This window comes from Paramisgurnus dabryanus, chromosome 1 (assembly GCF_030506205.2).
Source record: "Paramisgurnus dabryanus chromosome 1, PD_genome_1.1, whole genome shotgun sequence".
NCBI classification, from domain to species: Eukaryota; Metazoa; Chordata; class Actinopteri; order Cypriniformes; family Cobitidae; genus Paramisgurnus; species Paramisgurnus dabryanus.
Window position 1 is genome coordinate 65,805,369 of NC_133337.1, and position 21,164 is coordinate 65,826,532.

General features: G+C 45.7%; 2 protein-coding genes across 2 annotated transcripts; one reads left to right on the forward strand and one right to left on the reverse strand.

Annotated features, from left to right (window-relative positions):
- Positions 1 to 16,189: 16,189 nt before the first annotated feature.
- Positions 16,190 to 18,430, reverse strand: pts (6-pyruvoyltetrahydropterin synthase). Its single transcript, XM_065253352.2, has 6 exons — positions 18,210 to 18,430; positions 17,723 to 17,802; positions 17,565 to 17,587; positions 17,427 to 17,483; positions 17,044 to 17,114; positions 16,190 to 16,796 (listed from the first exon to the last, which is right to left on the reverse strand). The coding sequence occupies exons 1-6, from the start codon at positions 18,284 to 18,286 to the stop codon at positions 16,673 to 16,675; spliced, it is 432 nt and encodes a 143-aa protein (XP_065109424.1). The 5' UTR covers positions 18,287 to 18,430; the 3' UTR covers positions 16,190 to 16,672.
- A 690-nt stretch (positions 18,431 to 19,120) lies between these two features.
- rcvrnb (recoverin b) lies at positions 19,121 to 21,161 on the forward strand. The gene is made up of 3 exons (XM_065257501.2): positions 19,121 to 20,107; positions 20,254 to 20,365; positions 20,684 to 21,161. Exons 1-3 carry the CDS (start codon positions 19,727 to 19,729, stop codon positions 20,809 to 20,811), a joined length of 621 nt encoding a protein of 206 aa, XP_065113573.2. The 5' UTR covers positions 19,121 to 19,726; the 3' UTR covers positions 20,812 to 21,161.
- Positions 21,162 to 21,164: the final 3 nt, after the last annotated feature.

The window sequence follows — 21,164 nt, forward strand, 5'->3', positions numbered from 1 at the left end:
CTGCGACAAGAGCGACGCCCAACCAGCCTCACTGATCGCTCGAGGCTAGGTGGTCCAGTCCCGAAATTCATGTGAGAATGTGTCGAGTGCTGTGGGTGAGTGCAATTATCATTGGTGTCTACACAAAGCTTGCTGTGTGTGCTGTGCTTGTAGTGTCTGGAACTGCCCCAGCCTCGGACGACTCGTGAGGGAAGAAGAACACGTTGTGGCTCGTGCCCCGTGCGAAGAAGAGACCAAATCTTTCGGCCCCCTGCGTGTCAGTAATAACCGCATCACTTTGAAAGTAGGCAGTGGTGAAGTCCAGCGTTACGTCCAAGTGAGTAGCAACTAAGTGTACTGTACGGATTTTGGGTCGTGGCAATATTTGAATCTATCCCCCAGAAGTCTTTGGTGTGTGCGGAGCCTCATCGAGAGTTCGCTCCAGCTCGCGGCCCCCTGCTGTCCAAGCAAGGAGGGAGAGCTAGGGAAGCGTTCAGCTCCGTGGCACTCGACCCATCTGCCCCTACGACACCCCTGAGGCGTAAGCAGACGGGTGGAGGTATACGGTGCATGAACGTTGTTGCGAAAGCCCACTGTCCGAAGGAAACAAGAAGTTTAAACCTTGTGAGTAACCTATCTGTGTGATGTATTAACCTACCTATACTTACAGCAGCGTCCCAAGGAAAGAACGAACTGTGAGGAGAGAGTGAAATACCTACCTTTGCCCTAGTGCACTGCCTCGAAGCAGACGAGAGGTCCAAGCCCCGTGAGTAACTTACCTGTGTGATGTGTTAATCTGTCTGTGCTTATAGCAAAGTCCTGCGGAGGAAACGAACCGTGAGGAAAGAGTGAAATACCTACCTTTGCCCTAGTGCACCGTCTCGAAGCAGACGAGAGGTCCAAGCCCCGTGAGTAACTTACCTGTGTGATGTGGTAATCTGTCTGTGCTTATAGCAAAGCCCCAAGGAAAGAACGAACTGTGAAGAGAGCGTGAAATGCCTACCTTTGCCCTAGTGCACCGTCTCGAAGCAGACGAGAGGTCCAAGCCCCGTGAGTAACTTACCTGTGTTATGTGTTGATCCATCTGTGCCCACAGCAATGTCCTGCGGAAAGAACGAACTGTGTGGAAGGAGTAAATTACTTACCTTTGTCCTAGTACACCTCCCGAAGAGAGTGAGGGGCCCCAACAAGGAAAACCTAAGGGTGTAGAAGATACGGAGGAAAAATCAGATTAGTCGCAATCCCGCGTTGAAAACAAGTCCCTAACAGTGTTTTACCTGTTTTGCCTCCAGGAGGAAGCGGAGGGTGCCACGGATTCAAGGACCAAGTGGACAGGAGTCCGGGCCCCCGCTCCATGGTCTAGGCCGCCCTGGGGGGCGAGAAGTGTTTTTAAAGTGCCCTTTCTCCTTTTCCCCTCCCCTTTCCTTATTTTTAATTATTTAAATAAAGATATATTTTTAAACGTAGTATACTTGTCTGTCTGGTCATTGGAGTGGTCTTGGGAACCTCCTCGAGGTGGAAGTTAGAGCGGGGCGTGGCCTTTTAGTCAACTTGGGTCCGCCCCCGGCCGTGACAACTCTGTCTGATACACTCCCCGCTAGCCTAGCTTAGCACAAAGACTGGAAGTAAAGGGCTCCATCTAGCATACTCCTACCAATAAGTGACAAAGTATTGCCAATATTTTCCTATTTATATGTTGTGATTTGTATAGTCACAGTGTGCACAAATAACAAGGTCATATGAGACACAGCCATCTTTTAACCGTATACATACTGGGAACTATATTCTCAGAAGGTGAAGCACTGCTACTTGGGAGGAGTGATTCGCTCACAGCACCTGAGAAGCTAGGCTAGCGGTGGGTGCGTCAGACAGAGTTACGGGACATAAGGAGATGAAAAAGTTATATATGGACTTATCTAACTCTGGGGGATACGGTAAATAAGCTAAAGTCCCGAAAAGTCGGCATGTTTCTTTAACATGTAATAAGGAATGAGAGCAAGCATATCTGGCGTCCTCTCCGAGGGGAGAGCTCAGAGCTTGGAATTTTATGCCCGAACCCAGAGTATTCCCCCCTCTTTAACTGGGAAAGATGTACTACAGTAGCTGAGAGTGTAGGGCTCGGGTATATAGACACCTCTTCACGCTGACTGGTTGGATCACATCACCATGCTCCTCCTGAACTTAATTAAAACAACACTAAAGAGTTATTGCTCTTTGCTCCCCCTACAGGTTAGAAGCGTAATTGTTCATTAGCACTGTCGTAAATACTGCAGCATAGCGGGCTCTGATTGGATTGTAGGTCTGCCGTAAAGCAAGTTTTTGTAGTTTTCACTCGAACTACAGGACCACTACCCGACGGTTAGAAACTTCTTTAGTGCGGTTTTGGCCGATAGAGGGCTGCAAAGCGAATGTGAAAGTGCCATTCACCCTGTTTTGAGTGGATGAACCACTGAAACTTTTTTGGAAACGTTATTTTAAGGTAAAAAAAACTCTTTGGTGTTGCTTTAAATAAACTTCATAACAAAGGGTAACAAAGTTGCACCTTGGATGATACCTTTAAAAACGTTCCTAATATGTACCATTTAAGTACAGATATGTACCTTTGAGGTACAAAGTGTACTTTTTGAAAAGGTACCCCCTCAGTGACAACTTTTGTACCTTCATGTAGCTTTTTCCAAATTCAGCCCGATTATCTTTTAGTGTGTGTCAGCCTTTAGTTTAACATGTTGCAAAAAGAAACCTGGTGAGATTATCTGTAAGGAAACTTTTATTTTTATAAGAAAATTGTACTTTTTGTTACTGAAGTGCAGGTGAAGGTGCCCTAGTCATGCTATTGTCACGCTATTGGGGCAACCTCTGCTGGGCTTGCTATTCTAAATTTAAGCTACAAAGTAAAATGACCGTGCAATCTAAACATACAAGGGGTGATCAAAGTCAGTAAAATACAATAAAAGTGAATAGATGTGGTTCAGATAATATTATAACATATTGTTCAAATGTTTGTAAGTGTTGTGTGTTCCTTGTGGTCAAAGTGACCATTTTGTCTCTTGAAGAACTTGTTTAGTGACTAAAATGAGTCTTTTACCACAGTGAATTGTATTTGTAATACTTAACTTTTGTGCTTCTGTCACCACCAGGGGCTGGCTGGTTTAAACTAAAGCCACGCCCCTTTGCAACTCCCACCTCGAGGAGGTCCCCAAAGCCAACCCAATGACCAGACAAACACGGGAACAGGTAAGTAAAATTTAAAACAAGCTTTATTTAGTTTAAATATTTAAAAGAACTGGGAATTTGGGGTAAGGGGAAATTAAAACTACTAGGTCTCTTCTTCTCCCTCCAGGGAGACTGCAGCCACGGGCAGACAGGCCAAGGACAACAGGGGTGCCAACCACCATAAGCCGGGGGAGAAAGGGAAACGTCAGGCTCCGGCCTGGACCCTGCTAACCGTGGCGCCCTCCTTCTTCCGTCCTGGAGGCAGAATAATTTTGGTGTGACTGGTAAGGAGGATCTCCACTGTCGGTGTACCCTTCCTCGGGTCGGCAGGGGGTCCTCGCCCCACGTGCCTTTACGTTCCCTGTCGTACGTCCGCCCACGTTCTCCTTGTGCCCCACAGATAGTCGCTGTGACACAAAAGCACTGTTAGCTTACACTTAGGGTGTTTCTCACCGGCTCTGCTGCTTGCAGCTCTCTGGGTAGGTATCACGTTCACAGTTTGCTCTTCAATGATTCACTCTCATTCTGTTCTCTCTCCACAGGTGGCCGCTAGAACACAAAGGCACTGTTACTGAGACTTCGAGTAATTCTCACCGGCTCTGCTGCTTACAGCTTTCTGGGTAGGTATCACGTTCACAGTTTGCTCTTCAATGATTCACTCTCGTTCTGCTCTCTCTCCACAGGTGGCCGCTAGGACACAAAGACACTGTTACTGAGACTTCGAGTATTTCTCACCGGCTCTGCTGTTTACAGCTTTCAGGGTAGGTATCACGTTCACAGTTTGCTCTTCAATGATTCACTCTCGTTCGGCTCTCTCTCCACAGGTGGCCGCTAGAACACAAAGACACTGTCACTGAGACTTAGAGTATTTCTCACCGGCTCTGCTGTTTACAGCTTTCTGGGTAGGTATCACGTTCACAGGTTGCTCTTCAATGATTCACTCTCGTTCTGCTCTCTCTCCACAGGTGGCCGCTAGAACACGAAGACACTGTTACTGAGACTTCGAGTATTTCTCACCGGCTCTGCTGTTTACAGCTTTCTGGGTAGGTATCACGTTCACAGGTGGCTCTTCAATGATTCACTCTCGTTCTGCTCTCTCTCCACAGGTGGCCGCTAGAACACAAAGGCACTGTTGCTGAGACTTCGAGTATTTCTCACCGGCTCTGCTGTTTACAGCTTTCTGGGTAGGTATCACGTTCACAGTTTGCTCTTCAATGATTCACTCTCGTTCTGTTCTCTCTCCACAGGTGGCCGCTAGAACACAAAGACACTGTTACTGAGACTCCGAGTATTTCTCACCGGCTCTGCTGTTTACAGCTTTCTGGGTAGGTATCACGTCCACAGGTGGCTCTTCAACGATTCACTCTCGTTCTGCTCTCTCTCCACAGGTGGCCGCTAGAACACAAAGACACTGTTACTGAGACTTCGAGTATTTCTCACCGGCTCTGCTGCTTACAGCTTTCTGGGTAAGTATGGTTCTCCTCCGTAGGTCAGCAGAGGGGCGAAGGTCACACACCACCTCACCGGGTCGAGCGCTGCCCTATCTCCAATGCCCATAGGCCGATCGATTCCTAGACGGGGGCGCCCTTTTCGTAGAGACCACGGGGCGGCGGACCCTTTCGCCTCTGACTCTGCGACAAAACAGACACAGGTAAGTTCACACCACAAAATGGTTTCCAATGGTTTACTCACGGTCACGGACAGCTCTTAGTCTGCGTCCCTTCGCACTCCAAACAGCACACTATTTATAGTAACAGTGGTTTCTGTAGTCGTTGGCCTCTCCGTCCTCTGCCCAGTGGAAGAAAATGGATGATGCGGGGCTTCGTCTACAAGACACACAGCAACCCACAGCAATACACAGCACCACTCCAAACGTGAAAAAGATTTATTACACAGTCTCACTCACCACACTATAAGTGCACCACAACAAGGGAAGCGCCCGGTGTCCTCCACTGCGCTTGGGCTACGATAAGGCGATGGGAAATACGACCACAATAAGTCTCGTTGCGGTGGCTGTTTGAAGTTGGACTTCTCACGGCTCGCCCACCACACTCTTATAGGGGTAGGGCCGCCCTCCTTCTCCTGGAGGTTTCCAATAGTTATACAAGTTAACTTTTGCCAGTTACTCCACACAAAAAGGGTATACTCACGGCGAATAGCCTTTGTTTACGTTGTACCAGAAGGTCAATTTTCTTCCTGCTTTACTCCTTCAGTATTGATTAGAACAAGTTCCTTTCGACCCATAGGATTTTCCTGTTTACTCCAGCAGCTCCACAATCAAGACTGCAACGAGAGAGAGAGAGAGAACCACAGACAGCCACCACGTCCAAAAACGAGCACAGCTCCGTTTCCCAGCACACACTAAGCACCTCTAACTGTGTTCTAACTGTGCTTTATATACTCCTCTTTGTACTATAATCATCCAATTGCCCGGCGATCTCTTCAACTAGGCGCAGCTGTGCCCAATCGGCTGATTACAGCCTCCGTGAATCTGCCGGATGTCCGGTGTTTCCGTTTTCCGGTCTGGACGGAAACATCCGGGCGGAACCAAAACTTCCTCAACTTTTGGTTCCGCCCTGAAAGATCGTCACCCCGTGACATCCTCCCCCGCCAATGCATTCCAGTCCCTGGAATGCCTTTGAGTAGTCCACTCACCGTAACGGGAAGGGGGTCGGCCTCGATTCTCCCGTTGGGAGCGCCTCACAGGGGAGTCAGGTTCGGCGGGCTCGGGCACAACCTCAGGTTGTCCTTGGGCGGCCGGGGGTTCGGCTGGCGCTGGTACCGGCTCTGCTTGTCTCTGGGCGGCCGGGGGTTCAACTGGCTCAGGTGCTAGCTCTGGCTCTCCTGGGGCGGCCGGGGGTGGTGCTGCCACGGGTAGGCCTGGTACCACAGCCCATCCTTCCATCCAGGGGGCCGTCGGTGCCGGTTCTGCCACTACCTCCTTCGCAACCTCGGGATAATTTGGGCAAGGGCGAATCATGTTTCGGTGCACCACACGTTCCGGGCCGGCCTTTCCTTCCGGCCGGATGGTATACACCGGCTGTCCCGGCCTCTGTTGCCTGCAGACTACGTACGGGATGGGCTCCCAACGGTCACTCAGCTTTCCTTTGCCTTGCCGCCGATTGTCTCGTACCAAGACTCTCTCTCCTGGCAACAAGGGGGCGTCCCGGGCCGTCCGGTCGTACAGCCGCTTGTTCTTTTCCCCTGTAGCCCGTATCTTCTGGGATACCTGCTCGTAAGCAAAGTGTAGCCGTTGGTGATGGCGCCCCGCCCATTCCGTCACGCTCCCTTCCTCTTGGCCAGCGGCCACTCCCAAGACCAGGTCCGTGGGCATCCGCACATGTCTGCCGAACATCAGATAAGTGGGGGCATACCCCGTCGTACTATGAACGCTGTTATTATAAGCTTGCAAAAGATTCGGTAGAGCACTCACCCAATCGCTCTGCTTCCGTTGGTCCAGGGTCCCTAGGAGCCCCAACAGGGTCTGATTAAACCTCTCACAACAGCCATTTCCTTGAGGGTGATACGACGTCGTATGGGTCTTCGTACACCCATACAGCTGGCATAATTCTCGGATCACCTTTGATTCGAAATTTGCCCCTTGGTCTGAGTGCAGGAACTCTGGACATCCGAACGTTTGGAAGACGTGCCGCCATAGAGCCGTTGCGGTGGTGTTTGCCGTCTGATCAAGGGTGGGAACTGCCCATGCGTATTTTGTAAACAGGTCGGTGATTACTAAGATGTTCGGATAGCGGTCCTGTGGCCGGCCCAGTGTCAGGAAATCCATTGCCATGATGTGGAGGGGGGCTTTGGCATGTATGGGCACCATCGGCGCTCGAGCCTCTCGTCGAGATTTAAACAACATACACCTGGGGCAAGCTTGGACCAAGCTGCGTACTGACGCTTCCAGCCCCGGCCAGTAGAAAAACCTGCGCAGCAGCGATACTGTCCGTTCCTGTCCCTGGTGCCCCAGCTGATCATGATAGGCGGACACCAAGGCTGCTGCTTGATCGGCGGGCACCACGATCTGGCGCACCTCTTCGTCCAGTTTTGGGTCACTAACCTTCCGGCAAAGCACCCCTTCCTGTAGTTCCAACTTGTCCCACTGTCCCAGCAGTCTTTTTCCCGTCTCTGTTTGGGTCAGCCTCTCAGACGATGTCGGCCGTCGGCCCTGCTCCACCCACATCTTTACCTGACACACATCCTGATCCTGGGCCTGCCTCGCTTTCCACCGACAGGGGTCCCAGCCCCAATTCTCCGGTACCGCCTCCTGCTGGCCTCCGGGGGCCTCCACGGCCCCTATCAGATAGCCCTCCCTCTGGCTTTCTTCTTCCTTGCCTCCCCGGCAACCGGGGTGGTCCGCCTCTGGCAATCGGGACAAGGCGTCCGCGTTCGTGTGTTCTCGCCCAGGCCGATACTGCAGTCGATACTCGAAATTGGCAAGTTGTGCCACCCAGCGCTGCTCCACAGCTCCCAACTTCGCTGTCTGTAAATGTACCAACGGATTATTGTCTGTAATCACCGTTACCTTAGCGCCCCAGAGGTAGTCCTTAAACTTCTCGCTCAGGGCCCACTTCAGGGCCAGCAGTTCCAGTTTAAACGAGCTGTAGTTGGCATCGTTCTTCTCAGCTGGGTGGAGGCTTCGGCTTGCATAAGCAATCACCCGTTCTGTTCCCGCTTGTCGTTGGGCCAAGACCGCCCCCAACCCCAGGTTGCTAGCGTCTGTATACAAGATAAATGGTTGAGTAAAGTCTGCATAGGCTAAGATAGGAGCCTGTAACAATTCCTGTTTCAATCTCTGAAATGCCCCCTCACAGGACTCATCCCAGTCAATCGGGGGTGATCCCCGTCCCCGGTTCCGCCCTGTACCGACCAGCAGCTGGTTAAGTGGCTTAGCGATCTTGGAAAAATCTTTGATGAACCGTCTGTAGTATCCCACAAACCCCAGAAATGAACGTACTTGCCTCACAGTCTTGGGCGCACTCCAATCTCTCACTGCAGAGACTTTCCCAGGGTCTACAGCCACCCCAGCAGCGCTGACCACGTGACCCAGGAACTGGACCTCTCGCCTCAGCAGATGGCATTTATCGGGTTGCAACTTCAGCCCATATTTCTCCATTGCCTGGAAAACCTCTTCGAGGTGCCGGAGGTGGGAATCGAAATCTGGGGAGTACACAATTACATCATCTAGATATACCAAGACTGACTCCATTAACTGACCTCCCAAACAGCGCTGCATCAGGCGTTGGAACGTGGCTGGGGCGTTGCAGAGCCCGAAGGGCATCCGTTCCCACTCGAATAGTCCAAACGGGGTCGTGAAAGCGGTCTTCTCCCTATCGGCCTCGGCCACTGGCACCTGCCAATACCCACTGGCCAGATCCAGAGTGGAGTACCATGCAGACCGCGTGAGACCCGCAAGGGAGTCTTCGATCCGGGGTAGGGGAAAAGCGTCTTTCTTAGTCACCAGGTTGAGCTTACGATAGTCCACACAAAACCTCCAAGCTCCCGACTTCTTCTGCACCAGTACGATGGGGGCTGCCCATGGGCTACTGCTTTCCCGGACGATGCCCCGCCCCAGCATACCCTGCAATAGTGAGCGTACCTCTGTATACAAAGTGGGTGGGATCGGCCGGTACCTCTCCCTGCTGGGTCCTGCATCTCCAGTCGGGATATGATGTTCTACCACCTTAGTGCATCCGTACTCCTCCTCGTGTCTTGCAAACACATGTTGCCATTTCTGAAGGAGGGCTTGGAGTCTTTGTGTCTGCGCCTGTTCCAGCTTTTCCCCTTGCAGGGACTCACCTGCCAGGTGTCTCGGCACGTCCCTCTCCCCGTTGTTCGAAGGGGCTTCCATCTGCGTCAGGGCCACCTCGATGACAGTGGGGCACACCTGACGGAACTTAACATCTCTCTCTTCCCTCACCTGATGGGGTGCAACCCCCGTGAGTCGGGCCAGCCGCTGGTGTCGGTGTAAGTGTACTGGGTAGGGATGGTCATTTCGAACCTTTACAGGGACCCTCCCCCGGTGGACCGCCGCTAGGCCTCGTGCTACTTCCACTTGGGGGCAATCAGCGTGGGGTTCAACCAATACCCACTCTTCGGGGCCAACTCCTCGGGGGGCCACTCTCACCCACACCATGGCCTCACTCCTAGGGGGGATAGATAAAGCATAGCGACACATCACTCTTCCTACCTCTTCCCGGCCTCTACGGACCTGGGTCATCTGGACCCGACGACAGTCGGCGACCACTCGCTCCCATAGGGGCCTCTCAACAGGGGAGATCCTAGGGCCGGGCCTAGCCCGAAATAACTCCTCCCAACACTCGGAGAGCACGTTCATCCCTAGTAGGGCTCGGTGGACTCCCAAACACCTGTCTTCCACGATGATCACCCCTTTTTGGGGAACTAACACCCCGTGCACTTCTAAGTCCGTCAGCCGATAGCCAATGTAAGGAATCTCTAAGCCGTTGGCGCCCCGCAACGTCAGCCAGGGGGCCTCTCCTCCTTGGGTTCTCTGCTTCCCGAATACTTCCTGCGAGAGACTTTCGGCAAACAATGTCACTTGAGAGCCTGTATCTACCAGGCACTGTACTGTCTTGCCACATACCTTCACCTCCGCCGTTGGGCTATGCCCCACCATCTGGCCTCTTGAATTATCACGTCTTTCCGGGTCTCCTCGAGGGGTCCCGGCCACACGACCCACTGTGGCCGGTCGTCCTAAAAACCCCCTTCCGATGCCCTGCGGGGCCCACACTGACGGCTATAATGCCCTGGTTCTCCACAACGATTGCAGATTGGCCGCCCTTGGTCATCCCACTCAAAGCGGGGCCGGTTAAAACGGTTCGGGCGCCCCGGTGGCTCTCGGCCCCTCTCAGAGTAGACTCGCTCTCGGGGTGCCGGCCTCGGTTCCTCTTGCGCCCTACCTTGACGAAGTTCTCCCAGAAGAGCCTTAGATAGTTCCGACATCTGCTCTCGGACATCTTTCAACAATTCTACTCTGAGGGCTTGCTTCCAATCTGCGTGTTCAGGTGGTGCTGCGGTGTTCCCACTTACGGCTGCACATACAGGGGTTCCACTTACTTCGACCTCATCGCCTTCCAAGGCCAGCGCCTCCTTCTTTAGGTCCTCAAAGGTGAGCCCGGAGTCCCGTCGAAACTGGACCCTCAGACTTTGTCTCACGGGGCCCTCTTTCATCCCCAGGAGGAACTGGTCGCGTAACAAGGTCTCTCCGTCTCCTAGCCCATGGTCTCGTCGGGCCTGCAGGCGAGTGAACTGCTCTCGCAGCCGGAGGGCAAAAGCTCTAATAGGTTGTCGGGGGCCTTGCTTACAATTAAAAAATTGTGAACGGAGGACAGCTACGGGGGTATGGTCGCCATATTGTTCAGTAAGGAACTGGAACACAGTCTGGGCGGTGGCTCGGATTGCTTCGGGGGCGGCTTGTACCTCTCGCCGTGCTTCTCCCTCTAGGGAGTTCAACACAAACTGGAGCCGCTGAGCGGCGCTAAGGCCCTGTAAGTCGGCCAAGTACTCTAATTGGGCCTTCCATTCGGTCAGTCGTACCTCCGACTCTGCTCCTCCGTATTTCTGGATCCAGGGGCTTCCCATGATAATAGATGTGGCACGGGGTGGGGCTGCAGGCCCCGCGTTGTCAGTCATTGGGTGACCTTGGTTACTCAACTCGAGGTGGGGCCCTGCCGACTACGCCAAAATCTGTCACCACCAGGGGCTGGCTGGTTTAAACTAAAGCCACGCCCCTTTGCAACTCCCACCTCGAGGAGGTCCCCAAAGCCAACCCAATGACCAGACAAACACGGGAACAGGTAAGTAAAATTTAAAACAAGCTTTATTTAGTTTAAATATTTAAAAGAACTGGGAATTTGGGGTAAGGGGAAATTAAAACTACTAGGTCTCTTCTTCTCCCTCCAGGGAGACTGCAGCCACGGGCAGACAGGCCAAGGACAACAGGGGTGCCAACCACCATAAGCCGGGGGAGAAAGGGAAACGTCAGGCTCCGGCCTGGACCCTGCTAACCGTGGCGCCCTCCTTCTTCCGTCCTGGAGGCAGAATAATTTTGGTGTGACTGGTAAGGAGGATCTCCACTGTCGGTGTACCCTTCCTCGGGTCGGCAGGGGGTCCTCGCCCCACGTGCCTTTACGTTCCCTGTCGTACGTCCGCCCACGTTCTCCTTGTGCCCCACAGATAGTCGCTGTGACACAAAAGCACTGTTAGCTTACACTTAGGGTGTTTCTCACCGGCTCTGCTGCTTGCAGCTCTCTGGGTAGGTATCACGTTCACAGTTTGCTCTTCAATGATTCACTCTCATTCTGTTCTCTCTCCACAGGTGGCCGCTAGAACACAAAGGCACTGTTACTGAGACTTCGAGTAATTCTCACCGGCTCTGCTGCTTACAGCTTTCTGGGTAGGTATCACGTTCACAGTTTGCTCTTCAATGATTCACTCTCGTTCTGCTCTCTCTCCACAGGTGGCCGCTAGGACACAAAGACACTGTTACTGAGACTTCGAGTATTTCTCACCGGCTCTGCTGTTTACAGCTTTCTGGGTAGGTATCACGTTCACAGGTTGCTCTTCAATGATTCACTCTCGTTCTGCTCTCTCTCCACAGGTGGCCGCTAGAACACGAAGACACTGTTACTGAGACTTCGAGTATTTCTCACCGGCTCTGCTGTTTACAGCTTTCTGGGTAGGTATCACGTTCACAGGTGGCTCTTCAATGATTCACTCTCGTTCTGCTCTCTCTCCACAGGTGGCCGCTAGAACACAAAGGCACTGTTGCTGAGACTTCGAGTATTTCTCACCGGCTCTGCTGTTTACAGCTTTCTGGGTAGGTATCACGTTCACAGTTTGCTCTTCAATGATTCACTCTCGTTCTGTTCTCTCTCCACAGGTGGCCGCTAGAACACAAAGACACTGTTACTGAGACTCCGAGTATTTCTCACCGGCTCTGCTGTTTACAGCTTTCTGGGTAGGTATCACGTCCACAGGTGGCTCTTCAACGATTCACTCTCGTTCTGCTCTCTCTCCACAGGTGGCCGCTAGAACACAAAGACACTGTTACTGAGACTTCGAGTATTTCTCACCGGCTCTGCTGCTTACAGCTTTCTGGGTAAGTATGGTTCTCCTCCGTAGGTCAGCAGAGGGGCGAAGGTCACACACCACCTCACCGGGTCGAGCGCTGCCCTATCTCCAATGCCCATAGGCCGATCGATTCCTAGACGGGGGCGCCCTTTTCGTAGAGACCACGGGGCGGCGGACCCTTTCGCCTCTGACTCTGCGACAAAACAGACACAGGTAAGTTCACACCACAAAATGGTTTCCAATGGTTTACTCACGGTCACGGACAGCTCTTAGTCTGCGTCCCTTCGCACTCCAAACAGCACACTATTTATAGTAACAGTGGTTTCTGTAGTCGTTGGCCTCTCCGTCCTCTGCCCAGTGGAAGAAAATGGATGATGCGGGGCTTCGTCTACAAGACACACAGCAACCCACAGCAATACACAGCACCACTCCAAACGTGAAAAAGATTTATTACACAGTCTCACTCACCACACTATAAGTGCACCACAACAAGGGAAGCGCCCGGTGTCCTCCACTGCGCTTGGGCTACGATAAGGCGATGGGAAATACGACCACAATAAGTCTCGTTGCGGTGGCTGTTTGAAGTTGGACTTCTCACGGCTCGCCCACCACACTCTTATAGGGGTAGGGCCGCCCTCCTTCTCCTGGAGGTTTCCAATAGTTATACAAGTTAACTTTTGCCAGTTACTCCACACAAAAAGGGTATACTCACGGCGAATAGCCTTTGTTTACGTTGTACCAGAAGGTCAATTTTCTTCCTGCTTTACTCCTTCAGTATTGATTAGAACAAGTTCCTTTCGACCCATAGGATTTTCCTGTTTACTCCAGCAGCTCCACAATCAAGACTGCAACGAGAGAGAGAGAGAGAACCACAGACAGCCACCACGTCCAAAAACGAGCACAGCTCCGTTTCCCAGCACACACTAAGCACCTCTAACTGTGTTCTAACTGTGCTTTATATACTCCTCTTTGTACTATAATCATCCAATTGCCCGGCGATCTCTTCAACTAGGCGCAGCTGTGCCCAATCGGCTGATTACAGCCTCCGTGAATCTGCCGGATGTCCGGTGTTTCCGTTTTCCGGTCTGGACGGAAACATCCGGGCGGAACCAAAACTTCCTCAACTTTTGGTTCCGCCCTGAAAGATCGTCACCCCGTGACACTTCTATTATCATTGCCTCTCTTTAAACATGTTTTTCTCAAAATTGCGTTCCTGAAAACCATGCTGATCAGCCGACTTCACACCATAACTTTTGTTTTAGGCAAGCTATCAAAGAAACAAACACAGATTTTGAAAAGCCTTGAATCCAGCTTTCACCATGTGTTGGGTTTTCCCAGATTGCATCAAATTTACTGTACATCATAATGTCCAACAGTAGTTGGACAGAAAAATCCCATTAAAGTTTTTATTATTTAAGAACCCAGATCTGGAATGTGGTCTCAGACTAATATGGGCATCAATCTTTGCACATAAATTTTTATCCAGGTCAAGAGTTCAGTAAAACATAATCTGCCTCTCTCCAGTTGAGATTAGCATGATGTATTACATATATTGTCTGGATATACTCTCCTGTGTGTGTTTACTCAGTGGCATACTGAAGAGATTTATGACTGGAGAGCTGTACTCATCATCCTTAGCATGCGTTCATACAGGAGCTACCGCCTTAAAGGCCAAAAAATGTAACGAATTGTGTTAAATGACTGCTACATAAATCAAAATACCCAAAACAATGGGTAGAATTCATAGTTGAGTGATCAGACAGTGTTACAGTGTAATCTATTGTACAGAACAGCTCATCAGGCAAAGATTGTTCGCTGGATTTCTGCCATCTCTCACTGAATGCTGCTTTTGTTTGGGCACTGTCCATAATAAATGATAGCCCAATTTTCTGTGTAGCAATGCCAACGTGCTGTTAACTCTATAAACGTCTACAAGCACAGTACACTATTTGTGCCAATAATACCCCACTCACAATATTTTATTGAGAGCTTTCTTATGTAATAGGCTTGACATGGTTTAATAAACATAGATAATCTTCGGTTTATTGGGATGGCTGAAGATTTGTGCCTATTTACATCCTTTAATGATTATCGACCCGAAATGAGTATTGGCTCAGGCTACTTGTTATAAAGTGGTGTCTGGCAATGTTTTAATAACATTAACAAATGTCAAAAAGATCTTAATTGTTGAAATCTTTTGAAAAAATCTATACAGAGAACATTAATTGTTTTCTTTGAGAATGTATTTATTACCGATATGTTGTACCATCTGTTTATATTTTCCTAAACACCTGATGATAGGGACCTGACATTAGAAAAATATCAATCTATTTATGAGTTTTCCATTGAGGGAAGCATGCATGCATTTTAAACGTGACAAAAACAGACAAGTTTTTGGGAGAAAACATACTTTATAGGAATTCTGTGAATTAGAAGGCACAAACCAGAAGCAATAATATATTCAACAAATGAGAAGAGAAAGGTTTTCATTTTCGTGTGCACATTTATGAGGAAGAAACAATGATGTGACATTTTTCCGTTATAGACCTGACAGTTCTGAAAGCTGCACTTTCTATGCACAACTATGATTTTTTTTAATGCTTAATAAACTTTAACAGAGACCTCATAAAGGTATTTAATCGGACAGCCCCCTTTTTTAAATATGCTCATTTTCCAGCTCCCCTAGAGTTAAAGACTTGCTTTTTACCGTTTTGGAATCCATTCAGCTGATCTCCGGGTCTGGCGGTACTACTTTTAGCTTAGCATAATCCATTGAATCTGATTAGACCATTAGCATTGCGCTAAAAAATAATCAAAGAGTTTCGATATTTTACCTATAAACTTGACTCTTCTGTAGTAACATTGTGTACAAATTTAAAGTTGTGATTTTCTAGACAGATATGGCTAGGAACTATACTCTCATTCTGGCATAATAATCAAGGACTTTGCTGCTGTAACATGGCTGCAGGAGGCGCAATGTTATTACGCAGTAGCTGAAAATAGTCCCCTTAGTAACTTTCAATGGCAGGGGACCATTTTTGGGCACTGCGTAATATTATTCACATGGTAAAAAAATTAAGAAAGTTTTTTTTTTTAAATGGTCCAACGAAAAAAGTTAGTTAGCTCAACACAAATTAATTTCAACAAAATAAGTTGAGTGAACTTAGTTTTTACTTGTAAGTACAATTTCCCCGGCTTATGTTCAGATGAATCAATTAACTTGTGTGGTGAATAGTACTTATGCTATTTGAGTGCATGGAATTGCTCTTTTTTATTAAGTGTAATTACTTAAAACATATTGACATTTTGTAGAAATAACGATCAAATTAAAGATCTCTGAAAACTTTGTAACTGTACCCCAGTATTTACTGGACTGCACAACCTTAATGGTGATCCTGGCCATGTGCGCTTAAAGTGTAAACAGACATACTTGAATGTCAGGCAGCCTGCATTTGGCATAATTTTCAAAGACATCAACAGAGCAGGACAAAGATGGTTTTGTGATATAAACAGGCAGACAACCGAATTCCACTTGAACAGGCCACCTCTCAAAACGAAATGCATGACAAGACAAGCAAAATATTGTTTACAACAAGCCTTTGGTTTAATGCACTTTTTCTTGAGCATTTAAAGATTTCACACTGATGTCTGTGAGGTTTACACTATCATGTTATATTTATTAAAGCCATTATGATCCATGTTCTGTCTAGACTTACCCACGTTACAGAGCCCTGACATTGATATAAATCAACAGGGTTGCTGGTTGTGTTTCATCTCCAACAGTCAAACCCTTCAGCATTACTTCTATAATGTTAAAGATGGGGTATCATTGAAAAATGGCATGCATGTCTAAACCTGAAAACGTATAGCATATCTTGTGTGTACAAAAATCACTCTCATCTTTATTTTTGAAGATTTTATTGGAATGCAATGCAACACACTTGCAGCGCCATCTCTTGGAAGAACAAATAACACAGAATTGAGTTTCAGTAAAACACAATGAAAGTATCTGAATATTACAAAATAATAATACTAAAAAAGATTAATCTAATAAAAACCACTTAACACACAAATGTATTGTTTATTAGTAAGTAAATAATGGGTTTTCAATTACAAAAAGGACTGCTTCTGCTTAAACACCCCTCCAACTTTGAGAGACAATTTGCGTAAATACAACAGAAAGACTGAGGAGTTGTTAATCAATCTGGATAAAGATGTACATGTGCATAATCTCTCTCCATTTAATAGGATCAATTCCACATGGTTGACAGCTGAGCCAAATTCTCAGTGACTTAGATTAATCCCATATTGTCGCCCATGTGGTGAGCAGACCATAGCAAGTGTCACTCTCTCTTAATAAACTTTTTTCAAAGCCGTCGAGATTCTATTCACCTCTGTATACCACTTTATTTTTATCTGTTTCATGCATTTTGATTTCATACAGCATGTTTGGAGCGAGATGCTTTGCCACGTTGTCCCATATAAAGACTGCCAGGTTTTCTGTGGTGCTGCATACAAATAAATACACATAAATTTGTTATGAAAAAGTTAAAGATCATTCAATCCATTGTTTTAAAAGGGTTATATTATGAGATACTTTTAAGATGTCAAATAAGTCTTTGCACTACTCCCAGAGTGCGTATGTGAAATTTTAGCTGAAAATACCCGACAGATTATAGCATGAAAAAAATGCACTTTGTAGGTGGGAGCAAAAATGTGGCATTTTAAGATATGTGAAGACTTGATTGTAAATACCTGACTACATTAGCAAAATATGGAACATCCAGATCCAGATTTTTATGGTCAAGCTGCTTCATGATGACGTCCTATAAAACATAACTTATTAATGTTTGAAGTCCATACACTCACACTTTTGTGACAGAAAGTTTGTGACAGATGTGGATAATTTATTCCCCATGTCAAACTATTATAAGGTTAGCTGGACTTCTTGCCATAAGTTTTGTAATGTTCTAGGTTCTCATTGTTTCATGGTACTTGTGTAATAGCTGGTAAAATATGATCAAAAGCAAATATGTTGTGTTTTGGCTATTATTCTTTTACTGATACCACTTAGTAATTTGTTTTATGCCAAGATACATCCCATTTCTATTCAGTAAAAACAAAGTAATGCATCTTACCTCAATAATTAGATTTAGATCAGTGAGGTTCATTACCATTCCAGTGTTTTTGTCTATCTATAAGGACAGATTACAGAATGTATAGGCAACATATAGACAAATAGATATAATTAACAATGTATGTAGACATGATTGTACCTTTCCTCGAACAGTCACTTCAACTGGAAAACAAAAATAACATCGATTTACTTATTTAAATGCCTTAATACCATGGTTCACTATAGTAACTTTATTTTTTTTTATTTGCAGCAAACCATGGTCATTCATAATGGCATACAGCATAATAAATAACTCACCTGTGTAGTTATGTCCATGGCCATTGGGGTTGTTGCATTTTCCATATATTTTTTTATTTTCTTCGTCACTTAATGATTTGCTAAATAAATAAACAAATAAATGAGATGTTTTGTGAGCTGGCCAAAAGTTGACGTATAAAACCACAATTCCCATAATCCCTTACGATCCACGCAGCACGCTACTGTCTTTACGGAGCGTTTCAAAAATCATGCAAACAGGTTGTTAGGATCTTATACGTTGAATGGAAGCACAGAAGTACCCAAACCTGATTTAAATTTCGCTCGTCATAAAGGTTTACGAAAAGTGTAATGATAGAAAGCTAACGTTAGCACTGCGTTAAACAAAGGCGTAAAACTAAGCTTGTGAAACATAAAAACAGAAAGGCGTCAAAGCGTAATTGTAGGGTTAGACAACGCGCGGTTTGTTAGTTTTAACGCTGTGCTTTGAAACGCAGCAACAGCGTTTATGTATTTAACGTTATATTACCTGTGTAATCGATGGCAAGCACTAAAACTCTGCACCCGCGTGATGTAGGCGATACGTTCAGTCTCAACGTTAGCCATCTTCTCCTTACAGACCTAATCTGTACTGTGTTTGACGATAATGCCTTCTGTAAGTGACAAATAAATTAGACTGTCACTGCAAAATATGCATGATACTAATATTTTCGGTTTAGTGGAGGCGTGGCTTAATAGAGCCGCCTCTCAACATGCCATCTGTAATCGATTATTTTATGACGTCAGCACTTTCCATCCTCATGTCTATCATATGTCTTCTATCATTTCGTAATGCTTAACAGTTATTATTTTTTCAACATTTATTTTTTATCATTGTAACTGTGTTAATAACGAGACTTTTTAATAATATATTTTTTTTACTTCAGTATAGCACAAATAAATACATTTTAAAAATGTTGCAGCTGCTTTTTCCATACAATTAAAGTAAATGGTGACTGAGGCTGTCCGTCACTAACACTCTAACATCTGCTTTAGTGTATCAAGAATTATATTTGTTTGTTTGTCTTTGTTTTGGGTAATTTTTTAAAATAATCAATTCACTAAGAAGACAGTGTTATAAGATAAATTAGTAACATACAACAATCCAACTCTAAAAAAAAGGTGTAACAACTTACTGGTGTGGTACACTTTCAAAAAGTACACATTTGTACCTAAAGAGTGAATATTAAAACCTTAAAGGAACGTATTGGTTCCAAATGTAGTTATATCGGTAACACTTTACAAAAAGGGCATATAAGTAAACATTAATAAATGCATTAACTAAAATGAACAAACAATAAACAATATTATGTATTAATTCTTGTTAATATTAACAAATGTCAATATAGTAAATGCCAAAATTAACATAATAAATGCTGTATAATTGTTGTTCTTTGTTATTTCATGATAGGTATTGCAAAAACTATTTGTTAACAAATGCAACCTTAATGTAAGGTGTTACAGTTACATCTGTATCTAAATAATACAATTGATGACCCCTTCAAAGGGTACTTTCTCAGTGTAGCTTTTGTACCTTTTTTCTATAAAATAGAGACAGACACTTATCCAAAACAGCTTTACAATGCATGCATTAAGTCTTCTTATATCTGTATGTGTTTTCTATGATTAAATCCATGACCTTTGCATTGCTTATGCAATGTTCCACCATCTGAGCTACAGAAACACATGAACCACATCAATTAGTTTTATGATGGTACACTAGCATATTGTTATTTAATCCAAATGTATTAAATATGATCAAGAAGTCTTCTACTGTTACATAAGCCCATAGGCTTAGTCGCTCTTTCAAGACTATGTAACTCCTGCCATGATATATTCCAGAAAATCTCTCAACATCAAATTAAAAGACGGTTTAGCTATAATCACAGCTTTATCCTCTGTAATCCACAGCTGTGCTCAGTTGAGTTTAAATAGCAGCCAGTGCAATTACTAGACAGTTGGTTAAGAGCTTTCAAGGAGCGCTCGTCTCAAAGGTTTCTTCACAAAATGGGCAATGCAAAAAGTGGAGCCCTTTCCAAAGACATTCTGGAGGAGCTGAAAATGAACACCAAGTACTCAGAGGAACAGCTTTATGCTTGGTACCAGAAGTTCTTGAAGGAGTGCCCTACTGGTCGCATCAGTCAAGAGCAGTTTGAACGTATATACGCCAGTTTCTTCCCGGATGCAGACCCGAAGGCTTACGCTCAGCACGTTTTTAGGAGCTTTGATGCCAACAGTGATGGGACACTAGACTTTAAAGAGTACATTGTTGCTCTGCATCTGACATCTTCAGGGAAGACCGTTGAGAAACTGGAGTGGGCATTTGCTTTGTATGATGTAGACAGGAATGGCACCATTACAAAAAATGAGATTCATGAAATTGTGAAGGTAAGATACCTGTAGAACCTGTAGAATTTTTTTACTGTATTTTGTGAAGGGGTATTTTCTTAAACACACTCAAAATTCAACTTTTAACTCAATGTTTGTTTAATAAATCTGTTGTTGCTGATTAATCTTGTTCACTCCTCTGGTAGTCAATATTCAACATGATCTCTAAAGAAGACAAGAAAAACCTTCCAGACGATGAGAACACCCCAGAAAAACGAACAGATAAAATTTGGGCCTTTTTTGGGAAAAAAGAAAATGGTGAGTAACTATTTTTGTACATCATGATCATGAATTACACAGTAAAAATATTTTTCACTTGCAAATTTGCAAATGTCCTTTTAACTGCATTGACTATATGAGTTGACAACTAAAGCAAATTCAACTTGATTTAATAAGTTACAGCAGCGCATCACAAGATACTTGAAATGACTTGTAAATCCTCCAGCCACAACCAAAATACATGTAATAGATAGATGTACAGGAAATTTTTTAATATAGACAGTTTTTCTTTTATTGAGCTTTGAAGAGTATTTTTCCAGAACAAAACTGACAGGTTATTGTTTTTTTTCTTGTCAGGTAAAATAACAGAGGGAGAGTTCATTCAAGGAGTCATGGAGAATAAGAACATCCTCAGACTGATTCAGTTTGATGAACCTTCAAAGGTCCAAGAAAGGCTCAAAGAGAAGAAGCAATACGATTTTTAAATAATTTCTGTCCAAGCAAATTAATTTATACATCTTGTTTTAGTTTGAATTTTTTTTTATAAATAATATATGTGTAAAAGTGGATGTGCAATGTTATACTTTTGATTTACAGTTCTGTACAGGCATGCTCACCAAAATAACAGATATTTCACAAACCTAAAATGTATCAATATCTGCATAAATGTTCATCTAGACACTTACTGACATGAAATACTTTAAAATGTAAGCAGTCCTTTGTGAAAATATATTGTATTCAGTCCCTGTGTCCACACTGTTCATGTGTAACACGTAAATTAGCTATGTACATAACCTTTTGTAATATTTCACATTAAAAAAATCATCAAAAATCATAT

Bases quoted from the DNA above. Each gene is read 5' to 3' on its own strand.
- pts (XM_065253352.2), bottom strand. From the start codon at position 18,286: ATGGCTAACGTTGAGACTGAACGTATCGCCTACATCACGCGGGTGCAG. The intron at 17,484-17,564 runs GTACAATCATGT...CTGTCCTTATAG, and splicing joins AAGTGACTGTTCGAGGAAAG to ATAGACAAAAACACTGGAAT. The intron at 16,797-17,043 runs GTATTTACAATC...ATTTGTATGCAG, and splicing joins TATTTTGCTAATGTAGTCAG to CACCACAGAAAACCTGGCAG.
- rcvrnb (XM_065257501.2), top strand. From the start codon at position 19,727: ATGGGCAATGCAAAAAGTGGAGCCCTTTCCAAAGACATTCTGGAGGAG. The intron at 20,108-20,253 runs GTAAGATACCTG...CTCCTCTGGTAG, and splicing joins AGATTCATGAAATTGTGAAG to TCAATATTCAACATGATCTC. The intron at 20,366-20,683 runs GTGAGTAACTAT...TTTTCTTGTCAG, and splicing joins TTTTGGGAAAAAAGAAAATG to GTAAAATAACAGAGGGAGAG.